Genomic DNA, 19,125 nt, shown 5'->3' with positions numbered 1-19,125 from the left:
ACAAGGTAACTTCTTCTATTGATCTCTCTACAGGGCGATTTGTTTGTAGTTGAACTCTCTACATGGTAGTTTCTTTGTAGCTGAACTCTACAAGGTGATTTCTTCTAGCTGAACTATCCCTTTCCATAGTTGCATGAACTCCCTACAATGTAACTTCTTCTAGCTGATCTCTCTACAGGGTGACTTGTTTGTAGCTGATCTCTATACAGGTTACTTGTTTCTAGCTGATCTCTTGAATTCTTTTCAGAGTGACTGCTCTATTAGGATGACTGCTCTATTAGGATGACTGCTCTATTAGGATGACTGCTCTATTAGAGTATCTCGTTCTCGCACTTGCTGCACCAAGTTGGATTTCGTGTTATAACTCCGTGGCTTTAAGTCTGATTCTTCTACACCATTGAAGAGCCTTTCTAAGATGATTACTCCTTCTATACAGCGATTTTCAAAGCAATCGCCCTAGCGGTGTATCTGGTAGGCGTGGCAAGTAGTAGTTTTTATTAGCTAATTTCGATTGCGTAATTGTTACACATTGTTGGTTTTTTCGTTGTATCTTCCTAGTTTTTAGCTCGATTTCTTTCAAACCACAAAAGGTTTGAGGTTCAATAGTTAACCTATTCACCCACCGATTTTCAGCTTCTTCCCATACGCGGTTTACCCTGTAGGCGTGACAACATATTGGTGTTATTTTTCGTGAATAATCGATCATAACTCTTTTCCGGTTTATCGTATCCTAGCCAAAGTTGGTACAGAGATGCGCCGTTATACCCCCTTCTGAGTGCCAAATTTCAAGGCAATCGGATATAGCGTTCGCGTTTTATAGCAGTTTTTGTAAGTGTGCGAAAAGAGGAAGAAAAATAAGAAGAAAAAAACCCAAGAAACTAAGCCAATTTTTGAAGTCGCATATCTCGGGAACGTTTGAAGCGATTTCGCTCTAATTTGGAATGTGGAGTGCTGAAGGTGGAGGGAGTGTCCACAGCAAAAATCGTCTTGTTTCATCAAGGAAGCACAGAGCTACTAAGGTGCGAAAATTGCGTTTTCTTTCTTCCTGTCAATATACTCACGAGTGTTACGCGCCGGCTTCTTGGGCCGCACGACACACTACCGTGTGTCTTGATACTGATGTGTTAGCTTCTAACATATAAGCCTTTTGTCCAAAGGGATTTTACCATTTAAACTACACTGCTGGGGTTTAACTTCATAATGTTCTATGCTTTTATCCTTTGGTGTATAGCCAGTGGCAGATAGAATTTTAATGCATCAAGAAACATTGCACTATTGCAATATTTATATTATCATTTTTATATTTAACTTAGGTATGTATGTACACATTTAGTGAATTTACAAATACTGTATTAATTGGTTTATTTGATAAAGTCAAGGGTATTACAGTCGTAATTATGGGTTTATGAGTTCTGCTTCCTATTCTTCTATATATGTGACTGAATTTGACAAAACAAGGCTTCGACGCACAAAGCTTTGTTAGGAGATATGGCGATTTTAAGGAATCATTGTGTAATAACTTCCCAGTGCCTACAGCTGTGCAAACAAAATTTGCACCAATTGTTCATCTGTTCACTAGCTATCACTGAGTGGGTGTATACATTTCTGATACCCAAAATTTGCCCTGTTTTGAGCAGCTTTTTTCGAGCGGGTAATAATATCACAGATGGTAGTAATAGGGTGGGAGGGTGGGGGTAGTAATAGGGTGGGAGGGTGGGGGTGGACGGTGGTCTTAATATACGGGTATAAAATGGAGTAAAAAGACGATTGGAATCCAGAGGCCAAGTTTGGGCTCTCCATGGCCATCCATGGCCCTCAAATTACTCCAAATTGACTGAGAACACTATTGGCGAGCTCTCTGTGAAGTCCCAGCTCACTACACACCATTATCACAAAGCCATGGCCATTTAATGGTGCCAATCTCACACTCGTGGCTTTGACAGGGTCGGAAGAAAGCTGCTACAGAAACCAGACTTGTCAGTGCTGAAGGAAGTACAGTGTGAAATATGATAGTGTATTAGACCAGCAATCCATTTCTGGTAAAATCGTAAGTTTGATTTTGTGTGTGTGGAAGCCTGGTTTTGTGAAATCCGGTCACATATGCACTTTTCAGGCATTGTTAGCTCACTATATACAATTATTTGAGCTTGTGTAGCATTTCCAAAGCTACATAACAGCATGTGCAGCAAGTAAAGCTTACCACAAAACACATGTCATTGTAAGTGGTATACTGCACACAACTTTGGAAAAGAAATCTATTTTGATAGTTTAATGCATTCACATGTATTCTCATATGCAGTCTTTAAGATAAACTTTCAACAGTTATCACTAACACTGTTGCAAATAGTTACCAATGTGCTATCCAACTATAGTGTATACACCATGTACAACTAGCAAAAACTGGCTGCAAAGGTGGTCCCAAAGAATACCTAAGGTACATACAGAATTACTGCATTCATAGGAAAGAAATCTGAAGATGAAGCAGTGTAGTACTTGCGGGCAATACGATTTAGGGTTACAGCTAATGGTTCTCAGATGGCAGCAAACAATCACTGGTCTAAACTGGAGAATTACATGGCATTCAAAATATCAGTGTGTTCAAGTTTAGAATGAATGCAGAGGTTATGGATTCCACCTGTTGTGGCTCCTTTGCCACTGTGTCTAGGTACATTGCTGGAGGAACATATGCATGTCACCAGTTGGTCTAGAATTCCATGTATTTACAGGCTTTGACAGTGTCAAAGTCCTTATAGTGGGAAAACTCTTTCAATTTTCACCTAATGTGTTTTGGGATCTTCTTTGCACTTTTTTCAAAAAAAAATTACTGGTTGCCTACATAATATGTGACTAGATTTTGGAAAATCACCCGTATGGGTGCATTGTTGATTCAGAGATAAATGTATTTTAATAATTTAAAGCTTTGTTACTCACCAGCCTTGGCAGCTACACATTTGGATTTTTCAGCAAAGATGGAGCAATTCACAACCTTTAAGAGCAGCTAGTGGCCAAGGTAATCCCTGTTGAGTTTCCCGCCATTTTAGATAGGTTTTTAACCAGTGTTGCTGTATCACGAGTCCTCAAAAAGGGGTGGATGTTGGGGGGTGGCAGGGCGGGCAAGGGATAGACTACAAAATGGATGAGAATGGTAAATGAAGGCACCAGACCACAAAACAGCCTGTCAGAGGCAGGGAATAGACTGAAAAATCACAAAACAGACATACATCACACATTCAGCTCTCTGCTCGTCTGTCCAGAGTGCATGAACCCCCAAAGCACTTCCCTGTTGTTCACAGACCTGTACAGATGTCCGGGGTGGTTGTGCAGGCCGCCAGAGAATGGTCCACCAAAAGCAGACCCGACAAGTTGAAGGCGAGTTTGATATGGAAATTGTTAGCCTGATAGTGCAGCAACTTCATGCTGGTGTTATCTCACTTTTGCCTTTTGCACCCATTTGGTTGATTATGCTAAATCTGGTCACATATAGCTCTGTTTAGGCCACATTAACGTAATTATTAGTTTCTCATCCCTGCCTGCATCACCATTTTTCTTACCTCATCAAAGACATTTTGCACCACTGGTGGCTTAGTGCAGCCATCCAGCACCTTTTAAAGTTGGTACCTTGTTAGAGCAGTTTAAGAAAACTGCATTATGAGTCATTTTAATTAGCTAATTCAGCTGTCTAGTTAGTAAAAAATAAATTGTGACTGGGCTTGCAAAAATAGGGCATGTGGGCAAATGATTTTTGCCTACTTTTTCAAATTTTCATCACTCATAACTGTTTGTACCATTGTGCTATGGCAATGCAATTTTCAGTTCTTAGTAAGCATTTAATTGGCAAGTTACAGAATACAAATATGCTGTTCCAATACTGAGATATTACCTGTTAGGCGATAGGATGTAGTTTGTGCCTACATGCCCTGTTTTCGTAGGCCCGGTCACAAATAAAAATGTGCCCTCCTGTACTGCTATTTTTAGTGCATTTATTTGTAATCTCGTGACCCAGTCTGGGAAAACTGGGCTTATCGCCTATTTAAAAGTATCGAGAAACGTCGGTTTTAAGTATTAGTGTGTTGTAACTCGCCAATGGTTGAAGCTATGTGTACCAAATTTTCACACGTTTTACACCAATTCCTTACCTTCCATAGCATCCACTGTGCAAGTAGCCAACAACTAAGTTTCCCGCCATTTTAGATAGTTTTTAAACCGAGGTTGATTCATCAGGCGAGCTGCAAAATGGGTGGGAGGCGGAGGGTCTGGAAGGCAAGCAAGCCGGATGGTGTTAAAAAATGAAAAGTAAGGTGTAGGGGTGAATTAAGCCAAGTTTTTGGCCATTGAGGTCCCAAAATTGGCTAAAATGAAAGGAAGTTCACAGCAGAGGTACTTATTCAACACCACAGAGCTGTACAGCTACATACAGTCATCCACAGGCTGACCAGAGCTCCTTAAGGCCCCACACCACACGTACGGATCGCCACTGGGCTTGGGAAAAGCAGTCAGCAAAACCAGACCACTCAAGTCTAGCTGATTTTGATTGTGGAATTAGATAGTGTATTCATGTAGCTTTTTGTCCTGGGTGAACAATCGAGTCTGCTGACATGGGCGATAAGACTGGTTTTCTCAGACTGGGTCACATAGCTATGTGAATTGATAAGATACATTATGTTTGCTCACCCTGTTGTCACAGGCTAGCTAGTACGTACTTTTGTGCAAAGGAAAGAGAATTCCAAGAGGATATTTATGTTTGACACGTGAGTTCTTAGTTGCTGCTTGTCAGATCTTTGAATACTATATTATGCATTTAGTTATGTTTGCACATACATGGTGTTTTACAAATTTTTGTGACTAGCTACATTGAGATCTGCAATGATATTGTTTGGATACTTCTAAACTCCCAGTGCCCAATATATAATTATGTTAAGCACTAGGAACTTTCTCAGAAGTTATCTGCATGGGCTTTTGAACAATCCCAGAATGTGTAGTTTAGTAGCAATGGAAATGATGGATACAAGTGGAAAAAGAACTGAGACTATGGCATGCAGCCATACAGGTCATGCACTTGGATGCAGAACGCTTGGACTATCTATAGCTGCAACTGTTCAATATGAATGTGAATTAAATAATCAAATCAAATTCAATCAGCACTGTTAGAAGAAAGGAAAACTTAGATGGTGTAGCTATATTAATTGAAAGTGATATTAAACTTTAAGCAATTTATATGTACATTGGGGTGATCCAAAGGTACATTGGATGGTCAACTTACAGACTAATGGTCTGAGTGTAACAACATAATTATTTTATAAATAGTGTCATCACAATCTGAGCTTTTATACACATGCAATGAAGTAAAGTCTGCATAGTCTACCTTTTTTGTACATATATTATAGGTTTAAGTACAGCACATGCATGCATGTGAAACTAGGTAGATACGCTTTTCTAAACTGTACAGCAACCACAACATAGCTTTCTTTCAGGTGCTACAAATTTTCAACCATAATGAAGATTTTCATTAACTACAATAGTATTACAAAATTTAGAAATATATGAAACTAGATAAAATAGATCTAAAAACCATAAATATACAAATAGTGACATAATTGTGGCTGTTACCATGGTAACAAGTGTACAAAAATGTGATAACACTTGAGAGTAATCATGTGCAGAATAACCCTAACCATATGCAAAGTAATCATATGTGCTGTTTATAGATCAAAAGTTGTAATCAAAATATGAAATAAATTGCCTTGGAGTTTATATCTTATTGCGCCATAAACTAGGGACTGATTCGGCATTGCTGTCATGCCGATATACAATCTATAAAATGTTCTTTCAGGAAATACATGGTAGAATTGGCCACCTTGAATGGTACTGATGTGACTCATGGGCTAAATACTAATCTAAAAACCATAAATATACAAATAGTGGCTTAATTGTAGTGGTTGCCATGGTAATGAGTTAACAACCCTTGAGGATAATCCTGTATAAAACAGAATTGAGATAGGTGGTGTAGATCTGAAGTTATCATACAGTACGATAGTACTGTATAGTAGGGACCACAAAGCAGTAGGTGTTGCGCATGAAATAACATCACCCAAAAAACAGCCTCAATTTCCCCTGATGATGATGCGGCAGTATTGGTTAAGTCCAAAGAAGCTTTCAGATTGACCCGAAATACTTTCAACAAGTTGCTACGGAATTTTAAACATAATTTATTTAACAGAATTTTCTACTGACTGACTAAGTAAGTAACTGACTGACTGATGCATTCAGACAAAGCATAACTCGATAACAGCTAGGGCTTAGGAATGAGGCTATTATGCTCCAATAGTTGGGCATTATGCTTTTGAGCAGTGCTCAAAAAATCACCTATTATGCTTTTGAGAATTGCCCATTATTCCCAAAATTATGCCACCATAATTGGCTAATAATTCCAGTTTATTGCTGTATCACACCATGTTTAAGCTTCATAGCCTTGAATTTTTTAGCTGGTTGCTGTATTAGAGTATTTCATTTCAATGAGACTGCTTTATTAGAATAAATAATATTCAGTGACTGTTCTATTAGAGTTTCTGACTGCTTCTCAATTTTTTAAACTGGATTGTGTAATCTGCAGGTTTTCCTACTGTTAAAGCTTTATAATCACCTCAAAATGCTAGCATAATTCCTGATTTCCACACATACCTATTATGCCCGAAATTGTGCCGGCATAATCGCCGCATCCCTACTAGGACTACAGGCTTGATGTTTTCAGTGTTTGATGTTGCTACTGTCCAACAGGTGCCTTTTGGCATACCACAGTACGTGCAATGCATTCATCGTGGACTTACCAGGGTTCTTCTTTGTCTCCCATTCATCTTTGTTGACAGCAAAAAGTGTTGATTTGGCGATAGCACGTGATGTCTTCCCTTTGTAATGGAAATCGTCCATATTTGTCATAGTGGCTAATTTGTTAGCAGAGGTGCTTTTCAAACAGTTCTTGATTCACATTGCTGTGTAACAAGTTGAACACAGCCGACAACGAAGCGAAATGGATACTTCACTTTTCAAACAATAAACTGGAGTGTGCGGCACCATTTCTTTCGGTATGCGTGGATTGCAGAAGTGCTTTTCGAACAGTTCTTGATTCGAAATGCTGCGTAACATAGCTGACAATGAAGCATAATGGATATTTCACTTTTCAGATGATAATTGGAGCGTGCAGTGCCATTTCAGATCAGATGCGGTATGCCGCGTGGGTTCAACAGTCATAATAATTATTTACAAAAAAGTATACACAGAAAAAATTGGAATTTTCAACTAGAGTAGGGACCATAACACATTGATAAAAAGTACTGAAACAAGCTGGATTAGTGCACGATATTAAATCACAGTAAAACAATAAGAACTTTTCAAACACCGTGACACCTTCTGTAGCTAAAGTCTTTGAGCAGGCTGTAGGACCACGTGTCCTACAGACCTTCAGCACTTGTGCTGTAAAGCATTAATGAATTTAAAAAATAAATAAAAAGAAGTGTTATATCCCTACTGTGTTCAAGATACCATAATGGAAATGCACAGTAGGGATATAACACTTCTTATTGTTTTATTGTGATTTAATATTGTGCACTAATCCAGCTTGTTTCAGTACTTTTTATCTATGTGTTATGGTCCCTACTCTAGTTGAAAATTCCAAATTTTTCTGTGTACTTGTAATTAAAAATGTGAAAGTTAAAATTGTGTAGTTGATACCTTGTTACACCATGGTGACATAAATAGGGGTTGTACAGAAGGAAAGCTACTGATTCAGCATTGCTATCATGCCAATATACAATCTATAGGCATGTATCTTTCAGGAAATGCATGATAGAATTGGCTACCTTGAATGGTACCAATTGACTGAATTGGCTCATGGACTATTATTAGCAAGAACATTACACAATTATACAGATCTATGATGAACGAATTTCTCCCCCCCTCTCACCCCTCCCCACTTTCATTATAATAATGGCACATTTAGAAGAGAAATATAGGGGGATTCTTTTCCCGGGTAACCACAAGAAATTACACACAACAGTCAAGATACTTACAGCAATCAATAACTCTAATAGTACAGTCATTACAATATCATATGTGAATTTGAGTCAGTTACTACTCAACAAGATCTTTATAAATTGATTACATCATCACTGATACATGTTTTCACTTTAGACTACCAAGATGCTACAGTACTGACATATAATGGCATTTAAAAATCTTTTAATTAAGTATAAAATCTAGTACAAACTAATACTAGCACATTATTTAAAGCCTTTATAATAAACTTTGCTATTTGATTACCTGCATCTTGAACTGAGTGTCCCCCCCCCTTCCAGCTCTTGATTACACTGGATGCTAAATTTCATTGTTTATTAATTTATTAAGGCTTTACAGCACAGTGTTGAAGATCTGAAGGACACCTGGTCCTACAGCCTGTTTAAAGTTGTTACAACATAAAGTGTGTTTGAAAAGGTGGAGAAAGGAGAAAAAATCCATGACTGGACCTGGGCAGCCTCAAACTTGCAGCCATTCGATTAATGCTCGAACACTGATTGTGATTAATATATGTTCAGTATATGCTCAGTATAGTACTATATCAGCTTCTGATGAATATTATGAGAAGCCACCAGTTGAAATTTAAATATTATAGTAGAAATTAATGGTGTCCCTATTAATGCTGTTATTAACAATGGAAACATAGAAACATTTTACCCAATTAAAAATGCCTATATGAACAGTCTTGATGTGTCTGATGCATTCAGCTGAAAATAAGAAAACTGGCACAGCTAGAAGTGTCAATACTTAATTCCAAAAAAATCAAAGTAATTTTTGGTCTGGCTTCCTGCTACAGACTTAATTACAGATCCTAAAACCTTCTTTAAGTATGTGACAATAAAGCTTGTGGCTTTTTCAATATTCTGACAAAAAATCACTCTCTGTGCCTTTCCTTTTCCTTTAACTTCCAATTTGTCACGTGTTTCATGCAAGTGAGGCATTAAGTTTTTGATTGATATGGTTCGATATTTACAGGCACATTTCATGATACCCTAAATTATTTGAATTGTTTACAGTACTATGACAGCATAGACAGTGGAGGACAAAGAGTATTATCTATTGGATTTTGACGATTTTAAAAATTCAATATTCAGTCTTATGTGGTGTTCTTGTTTTTAACAACTGGATTTGATGTTAAGTGCACTAAGAATATTCCTTGATGGTGATTTTTGTCACATACAATATTTCAATGATTGTTTTTGATGGCAGAGCCATTCATTTTAGGGGGAACCCCACTAAACAGTGTCTGTTTGATTGGGAGGGTCTGGGGAACAAAATTTGAAATGTCAAAGTCAGTGTTTAATACGTAATTTCATTCTACGCATACATACATGTACTGCATAACATTTCTGCAAGTTTGTTGTTAAACCTTATGCCCCTTCTCCCTTAGAATCACTAGTACATATGGAAATATAAATTTTATGAGTATATAGAAAGCTCTGTGAATATAATTGGTGTGGACAACTGGACATGCATGCACCATTTTACTGTGGTCATTCTCAGTATGTTTGAGAACTTGCTTTTCTCCATGCTGATCATGCATCATTACAAATAGGCACATGCAATTCCTGTTTTCAAACAACACCACTGAATGCTGAATGCTGTATACTGAATATGTTTATGCTCACATCTCCCAATTGTTACATGGATTACATGTATACATGCATTATAGTAACTGAAAATTTTAGCTGATTGATAAAACATGCTGCTTTAATATGTTTACTTATTCAGTAGTTCAGTGAAAACATGTATACACGCTTGCATAGAATGTATTCAACAGCTGATTGTATGCTTGTTTATCCACCAAACAATGTCACAAAAGGCAAACATTTAGAAAATGCTATCAGTATTGCATTAAAGAGTTGAGATTACCCTAAAGTAGCTGACAAGAGTGTGAAGTAGTGACCAAACTCTATATGCAGTTCTTTACAGCGTACCACAAATTGTGGCATGTGGGTTCCGTTGATCCTATAGTTGAACACAGACTAGAATGAATTACTGACACCTGTCAAGGCAAATTAAGTGGAGGATAAATGTCAAACAATAACTGAAACATTGGCTTGTACAAGATTCAAGCTTCTGATGTCCTGCCCTCACTACCATTTTATGAACTCTTGGATACTGCTGATGTTTTTAACACATTTCTTTTAGCTCATAACATTATAAACACCTTTCTGGACTGTTGTTGTAATATAAAAGTCTAAGGAAAAGTCAAGGACAAATGGCAGTAATGAGTAAAATCTTCTCTTACTACTGTGCTTATGTCTAGCTCACTAAGATATCAGACTCTTGTTTTGTAACTGGCTTCTTATGTTATTAACACGTTCCTTTGATATTTTACTGAACTGCACTGATGGTAGTTATAATAATTGCCAAACAATTCCTATAATTTCTTTGAAACTTGGCTTTGCTGTGATATTCTATCTCCAACCAATTACAATTAAGGCTACAAAAATTAGATAATACTATTTCTGGTCCTATCATCTTCCTAAAATTAATTTCCAATGTGAACACTACATAACATCTAATCAAAGCTGATGGCCTGGCTGTGTTAATGGTCACATTGAAATTAATGGTTTATCACTATCAAACGTACCAGTATAGACATTATCCTCCATGCATTCATACTGAGCATACGTACCTCAAGTTTGTTTATGTATTTTATTAAGATATACTGAAATGAACTGTCTGGATCATACATGCAGTAGCTGAAGTCAATTCCTTTTGATTCCATGGTAGGGATTGATGTTGTGTGAAGCAAAGTAACATTCTAGGAGGGTCTAGGTGGATGTTACCTAATGTTTAAAATCAGACTCACTGAGATTGAGTATGAGAATTCAAAGTTGTGTCTGCATTATGAAATCAAGGAATTACCTACAATGAAACAGTTTAAATCCTGAAAACTGCTATAATAGAATTTAATCTTTTATCTCAAGTAGTATAATAGTTAATTATGTACCTATATATACAAGTCTATGCATCTATAGGTGCTTTATATTACATATACAGTGGCCATACCTTGGCTATTGATGCAGCATGCATGCGCACAATGTATTGCATGCTCATATATGGATACCTTATATAGTTCAATGTACGTGGCTACAACATATTAAATAATACCGTCATACTGGAGGTATCATGAATGCACAAGAACAAATCAGAGTTTTAGTATTACTGCTGCTATTAGGAGTAATGATGAAAGTTCATTCACGGTAAGATACCTAACTATGTAACTAGCTAGCTGTAGTTGAGCATAATAAAAAAGTATAATTGACTATAGCATGCTATGCCAGCATAATGCTAGCATATTAATTAGGTCGGTTAGGTTAATGTAAGGTCTTGTACAAGATTACAATGGCTTAATTTGTATAACAAGGTTTACTACAACTAATGAAACTCATGACTTGTCACAAAGATGTCAACAGTAGCTGGTAAAAAGAGCAATAAGATTTTTTAGTTGATTCACAAGTAGATAATGAGAAGTAAATGTCCAGGTGTCTATACGGATAAATCTGGAACATTCACTATCTGCACCCAAGCTAAGGTGTGCATGGCTTTAAAAATGCCAGGCTGATGCTTGTCAAATACATTATACAACATTATTGCAATCATTTCTTTAGTAACTGTCACCATTGATCTTACAACTTATTTCTATCTGGTAATTTTTGGAAACGATACACTTGTTTTGTGATGTTAGTTATAATCGATATACCAGATATGTTTTTTGTTTTGAAATCTACAAACCCAAATCCAGCTAGTTTTCTTGTAAGAATTCCTTGTCCTAAAAAAAATTTTGGCAGTTTTTGTACAAGATCTTGTTGTTATGAGGATAGTTGAGAATTAACAATTACCTTTTATAGGGATTGCTTTTACTAGAAGTCCAGCCTATTCGGTTTGCTTTGAGGCTTGCAACTTGCTTTTATCTGCCATGTTTCTATGGGTATGGTTATAATTATGATGAGTCAAGTGTTACTGTATTGTTGCTATTTGTTCAGCTGAAATAATGTAATTGTGCTGCATCACAGTGTAATGGAGTTAGTTATAATTGTTTGCTGAATGGTCTAATATTAGAGTGCGGTTGTTCTTTAGATTAAATGCTTGTACTATGCACACATGTGTAGAACTGGACATGAAATCACCATGAGGTAATATGTAGGTGTTACAGTAACAACGAGTCCCTAAAAAAGAAATCTTGATTGTGCACAAACAATCCAGTGTATTCGGAAACATGGGAGTTTAATGCTTTGAATTGGTAATATAACTCAATAGAAGAGTTACTATGTAGTCAATATTGCTGTCACCTTGACTATTTTGTGTATTCAGATTAGTTCTACAGGCTAAGTTTCATGTTGCTAAATTGGTAGTGTGCTCTTCTTTTGCTACATTTACTGTTGCAATTGGTAAAAGATTGAAATATTAAGTCTCCTTGTGTTAATTCTTATGGTATTATTGAGTCCCTCAGTTGACTTGTAGTCAGAGGTGAAATTAAGATGGTAGGGCACACCTATATATATTCACAAGGCTCATCTCCTACGTGCAAGTTACTGAAGTGGACATTGACTCTTCACCTACTAAAATACTGTTTAAAATATATACATAGCTAGTCTATGTTCAGCTTGTTATACAGTGTTACATACAAAGAACAGTATGACAAGTGCCTCTGCAGTCACTAAGGATAATTGCCATTACAAACACAGGGAAGATGTGCTTTTGCAAATCAACACCTTGCACTATTTCAGGTCACATCTTTTGGCTTGGTTATAACTAACCAATACTGTATACCATGTCAATGTGCCATGAAAGTATTGCATAAGGCTGGTTTCTGGTCATTACAATAATTTTTGTAAGAAAGTGCAAGCCTCCATGATATCCTTAATATACAGTACTACTGTACTATGGTACTGATTACTGTTCTTTTATACTGTATAAATGACTATGTAATGTATGAGTGTCAAAACTATTGTATATACTGTATCTTTCAATATCCAGAGTTTGCTATACAAACATGGCCTCATATCGAAGGGTTACACAAACTACCTATAGAACTCAATACAAAATCACCTATTATTCACGTGGATGTGGCTTGTTTGGCTGGAGGCGATGTAGAAGCTCCCGGTAAGTTTTTCTTTGTGCTTATCTGTATATAAGGATGATCAATCCAATATAGGCCAACCAGCTTCAGTCATTCTTACACTTCATACCGTCGATCAACATATTATACTACTGTATCAGTTTGTTGTTCTGGTTATAATGGGAATCCTCCAACATGTCGTCGTAAGATATTATAGAGTACATTTTTAGTATTATCAATGTAAGGTAGAGATCTCTGCAATAAAAACCAGTGAGACAAAACAAACATAACTGTGTGGGAAATCCCTTACATTGTTATGTCATTAAGTAGGGATTTCTTCAAGTCACAATAGTAGTAGCATCATGTCTCCTTTTATCACATGGATCCCTACTTCATTTACATTAAACATAATTTATCACTGTAAATAAGGTTAACAAACAAGGATCAAATAAATTAGAACCCACTATCTATAATATTACTATCCCATGTAGCAGGAGTGCATGAGGGCCAAGCTGACGTAGGATGTTAATAATTTTAAATGCACTAGTTTTTTTACTTGTGGTATAGTACTGACTATGATATACACATGTGACTGTTCTATGTTAACTTGAAACTTAGCACTCAGCTACTTAGAAGGCTACTGTACATATGAAGTAATATCAGTGCTAAAGTTCAAACAAATATGGCATTCAAGTGCCATTCTGAACATTAAAGTGCTATGCAGAGAAACGTCAAGTGGTCTATACAACAAGTGGTCTGCACTTGATCTCTTTATACAACAATACAGCGATACATCATGTGTTCTACACAAAATCTGAGCACTATACAATGGCCAATAGCTACATTTTTAACACTGGAAAGGTTCAAGAGGTTGACATTCAATTCACATATGAAAAATATTTTTATAGTTGCCACGAGTATTCAGCACATGATACAAATAGTGGAGCAGCTGAATATCATGTGATTGACATTGTAATTTTGTTGCTGAGATTACCATCTTTACTAGTTAAGTTGTTGATATTGCTTTAAGAAAATGATCTGCCAATTAAGCAACTGATATCATAGTGCAACGAGACCGTGATCATTGTAACTTGGACCTGTATGTTTTACAATATACAACTACTAAAACTAGAGCAACTGCACCATTTACTGTTAACTAACATGGCATTATCTGTTATAGAAAGTGTAGGATATTGTTTCTTTCCATCAATGAGTACCATGTAGCACCATGTATATAGGTTGTCTCATAAAGCTTTCTTAGATTTGGGCCTCACAGAGCTGAGCATGCTGTCAACTATACCTAATGAAATGGTTTATTCACCTGTACGTGTTAAAGAAGAAGTTGCTGTAAGTTTGCTGATACTTGTGTTAGACCTTCTGATGTCTTACATGTGCTAAAATATCTACCTACAGCCTTACTATTTATTTCTTCCTGAAGGCAATGTATGTATTCTAAACAATATGATATAAGTTCAAGGAAAAGGAGGACTTTACATGTTAGGAAGCCAGGGCTTTAAAAGGCTTTAAACATTTGAATTGTGTTTGGAACTCTTTGATTTATGGAGTTTGTTAACTAATAGTTTTTAGTGTTGTGTGATATAAAATATTTTGTACATCATGATTATTGCACACTTCTTTATCACAGTTACAGTAGAATCTCAAAAATCTGAATCAGGACTAGCTGAACCCTTGATTATCCGAATGAATATTTTGTCATTAGAGTATGTTCTATTAGACTAGTTAAAAGAAAGACTGCAATGGTAGGTCAGCTCATTTAATTCCCAACCAACTGCTCACCAGAAGCAGCACTGCCAGACTATGTAAACATATCTGTACCTAATTAGAAGTTATACAGCAGTCAATCAAATCTTACATGGTGCTCAATAAATGGGTCAATATATATATATATATATATATAATGTACCCTTTCTAAAACAGATAATGGCATGTTGGTTGTTAACAGTACATGGTGAAGTTGTTATATACAGGTCCAAGTTACAGGGATGATGTTCTCATTGTACTTTGATATCAGTTGCTGATTGCCAGATCATTTGTGTAAAGCATGCAATATCAACAACTTCACTGCCACCAACCAGTAGCTAGCCAATCCAAGATGCGTCAATTACAAATTCAAGATTACAGTGTTAATCATGTGATATTCTTACTGCTCCACCTTTCGAGTTTAAAGGGGCTCAAAATCAAAATGTATTGCTTCATTTGTGAATACATTACTTGAATGTTCTGTCAAACACTTAAACAATTTCAGTGTAATGTTTAAACATTGTATGCATTGCTAGTGTAACATAGCGCTTGAGCATTGTGTGTAGCATTTGAATCATGTGTAGACTGTTTGAATAGTTTAATGTATTGCTTGAATAATGTATGAAATGTAGCACCTGAATATTGCATAGAACAACTGAATATTCTCTGCACAGCACTTGATCATTAGCTGGTAGAATTTTGACACTGATATCATTTCATATGACTACTGCATTAGGTAGAGTATCTTCATTCATCTCATGCACTGCTGCATGCACTGCTGTATCTGATTGAGTCACCATTGATTCCTACAGTGTTATTGCACAAAAGATTCTGACTCCCTGTGTTTATAGTCTTCAACCTTTCTGTGGGTCCTTAGTGAGAAAGCAATGCCAATCCAATAATAAATTATTAGAAATTATTATACAGTTAGCATCTCTTTACAATATGTTAAATAATAGCATTTGTATTGTTCTAAGCCATCTGCTCTGGTGGTTGTCTCAATGGAGGAACATGCAGTTCACCAGGAGTGTGTACATGCGCTCCAGGATGGATTGGTAACAATTGTGGTCAAGGTGAGGAGATACATTAACAATTGACATCTGCATGTATGTTCTTGTAGTTATGGTATTGGTGCTGTTATATGTCATAATGTGAATGTCTCTGGGAGAACCTGTCTTGATGGCTATTCCTGGGCCTATGTACATGGAAATATCATTTTTAGATCACTAATGGTGAAGACTACATATTATATAAACTGATTTTCAAATGTTTTTATAACAATTATTTGTTTTGTATGTAATTAATTGCTATATCTACCATCATACAGTACAATTAGTACTGTATAGTAGGGACCACAAAGGTGTAGACGTGGCCCATGAAAACATCACCCAAAAAACCAGCTTCACTTTTCCCTTACAATGATGAGGCAGTATTGGTTAGGTAAAACTAAGCCCAAACAAGCCTTCAGATTGACCCGAAAAGCTTTCAACAAGTTGCTATGGAATTTTTGGGGAAAATTATTAAACAGAATTTTCGACTGATAATTGACTGATGCGTAACTTGATAATGGAAAAGGCTATCGGCTTGATTTTTTCACTGTTCGACAATTTGCTAATTAATGTCACACATGCATTTTGGCATACTGCAGTACGTACAATCCATTCTTCATGGACTTACCAGTGTCCTCCTTTGTGTCCCATTCATCTTTCGCTGGTGACAATTTGATGGTAGTGTGTGATGGCTTCCCTTCGTAACAGAAATTGTCCGAATTTTTCATAGTGGCTACTTTGATTGCAGAGATGCCTTTCAAGCAGTTCTTGATTTTTAATGCTGTGTAATGGGTAGAACATAGCTAACATAGAAGCATAATGGATACTTCACTTTTCAGACGATGATTGGTTGCTGTAGTACACGGTGCCATTTCTTTCTTTTGATGCGGTATGCGTCGGTTCACCAGTCATAATAATTTTATTTTAGTAAAAAGTTAACAATCAAGTACACACAAAAATGGGATTTTCAACTAGAGTAGGAACCATAGCAGAAACAAGCTGGAGTAGTGCATGATACTAAATCACAGTAAAACAACAAGAAGAGTTATATCCCATTAATATTGTGTTTTACTCCAGCTTGTTTCAGTACTTTTATCGATGTGGTATGGTCCCTACTCTAGTTCAAAATTCCAAATAATTATTTTTGTGTATACTTGTTTATATATTATGTGACCAGAGTTTACAAAACCATTCCAAATTGCACATCAGGCAACTAACACCACCAGTGGATAGTGACAAGTAGTCCTCACTACCACATCCTCAAACTACTCGAGGCTGGCTCTAGATGTCTTTTTGGGTGGTGTGCAGAGCTTCAATGGCTGCTGGCTTGGCAAAAATTAGTGGTTTGTTGGTGGATGGCCTAATACTGTTGGTCAAACAATTTTCTGTTGATTTTGCTGCATATCAGTCACTAAGAAGCCAGCACAGCCTTGTAATCTCGTGTCTGGACTTCAACTGTGCTCTGCCTCCATTTTGAAGCTTATCTCATGCCAACCCCGTCAACCTCCTCCCCTTTGTGAACACTCGTGATAGAGCAATAACTTTTATGTCACAAAATTACATTAAAATGCATAATTGCAATTTCTGCAGGGCAAGAAGTGGGGCAAATTCAATGATGAGGCTCCTCAATAGGCTACAACTGACTTCTGGTAATTCATTCCGCATGTAACTTACTCAGTACAAAGAACAGAGATTGGGAAAGATGATGAAAATGTTATTTGGGGGTCAGGTTGGTTTTACTCAGGTTATAAGGATAAAACAGGCTGAACGTCAGAAAGCAATTGTCACCATCAGTAAGAAAGAATGATTAATAATGAACTATTATGCATTGATTTATCAATATTAACATTGTAGGACTCTTCTATCAAAAAGTGTCAAAATCATTGTGCCTATGTATCTTTTGCCAATTATCAACAGTAACATTCCCAGCAAGGAACACACTATACTTAAATATCTCTTGTACTATTCTCTTCCTTGCTATTGATAATGTGGTCACATTTAGAAAGACAGTTTCAACAACAACAAGGTGAAGTAAACCAGAGGTTCCAAGATTCACAATCACTTAGGAGTGAGATTTCTCTGACCGCACATAGATTTATAATTAATGCATACAGTTGTGAACAGTTGTGCATGCAACTAATGTGTGCAGTTGGGTAGCAAAATAGCTTCATTTATTTTTCCTCAATTTCAGCTGTGGTCACTTCTGTAGATCTTTCTGTTTCAGATAGAACCCATCACACAATGAATAGTAGCCCTGCCACACACTCCATCCTTGTAAGCCTTCCAAACTCGATCGGATGCCTACTTTAGTGTTATTTATAGCTTCATTGTTTGAAAATAGAAGTAAGCACCAATAAGCATAATTATTGTATTCGGTTACAAGTGTATGTAGCTGGTCTGACAAATGTTGAAGATAGCTGAGAAGAGTATAGGCACTCTGCAATCTGTGGGATTAGCAATTCCATGCATGTAAGTGTGAGATTGCATGCAAATGAGTGAGACCCGTGCCCAATGTTTGAGACTTGGTATGTCTGAGTAAACTTGAGCTCCAATGGCATGCGCACATTTTCTGCTCCACGAAAGTGATTATGTATGTAACTACTGTGATGTCAGGTATTACTGCTCTATACTACTTCGCTGATCCAACTGCTCAGATTTTCTATCTTATTTGGTGGGAAACTCTACAAGCAGCTACAAGTACTGGAAGTTATCTGAATAGATTGATGCATCTGTTGTGTAAATTTCATACGTGTGCTTGTTATCCTTAGCAAGTTATGTTGACTTGAATTGTTTAAAACCATTTATTTCAAAACTTCTAATGTGTGATTTGAAATGTTTTCCAAAATTCAGTCACATATGTAGGTAATTTTGTTGGTGTTAGGGTAGCTCCATTCCAATGGATCAAGAGGAAATTGATAATATAGTAAAAGGTGCCTAAGTTCCTGGGGTTGGAAATGCACTAAACTTCATGTACAGTAGTAACTCAGCAAAAAAATCTGCATGTCATATATGTGCAATTTTCAAGGTACATAATTTTCACAAATTGAAAAATTATTTTACGGTTTATTTTTGTGGATCAAGCTATCTGCTATTTAGCATAAGAGCAGTCTTAATAATTGTTTGTTTTTGAGAATGAAAGTTTGTGGACAGCTATAAGCAACTTCGAAATCCACAATA

The 19,125-nt window shown here is 36.5% G+C and overlaps 1 protein-coding gene across 4 annotated transcripts in view; it reads left to right on the top strand.

Annotated features, from left to right (window-relative positions):
- The first annotated feature begins 11,161 nt into the window (after nucleotides 1–11,161).
- LOC136266716 (fibrillin-1-like) overlaps nucleotides 11,162–19,125 on the top strand; it is a 69,456-nt gene continuing 61,492 nt past the window's right edge. For all 4 annotated transcript variants that reach the window (XR_010706243.1, XR_010706242.1, XM_066061722.1 and 1 more), the window contains exons 1-4: nucleotides 11,162–11,279; nucleotides 13,057–13,182; nucleotides 13,235–13,341; nucleotides 15,877–15,972. Coding sequence is in view for 2 of the 4 variants with exons in the window: in XM_066061722.1 (XP_065917794.1) it covers nucleotides 11,206–11,279; nucleotides 13,057–13,182; nucleotides 13,235–13,341; nucleotides 15,877–15,972 (403 nt within the window). In the remaining 2 variants the exon portion in view is untranslated. The remainder of the gene's footprint in view (nucleotides 11,280–13,056; nucleotides 13,183–13,234; nucleotides 13,342–15,876; nucleotides 15,973–19,125) is intronic.

The sequence above is a fragment of the Dysidea avara genome, chromosome 9 (assembly GCF_963678975.1).
Source record: "Dysidea avara chromosome 9, odDysAvar1.4, whole genome shotgun sequence".
In the NCBI taxonomy this organism is placed as follows: Eukaryota; Metazoa; Porifera; class Demospongiae; order Dictyoceratida; family Dysideidae; genus Dysidea; species Dysidea avara.
Note: the sequence above shows the minus strand (reverse complement) of the source record. Positions and strands in the feature narration are given on the sequence as shown.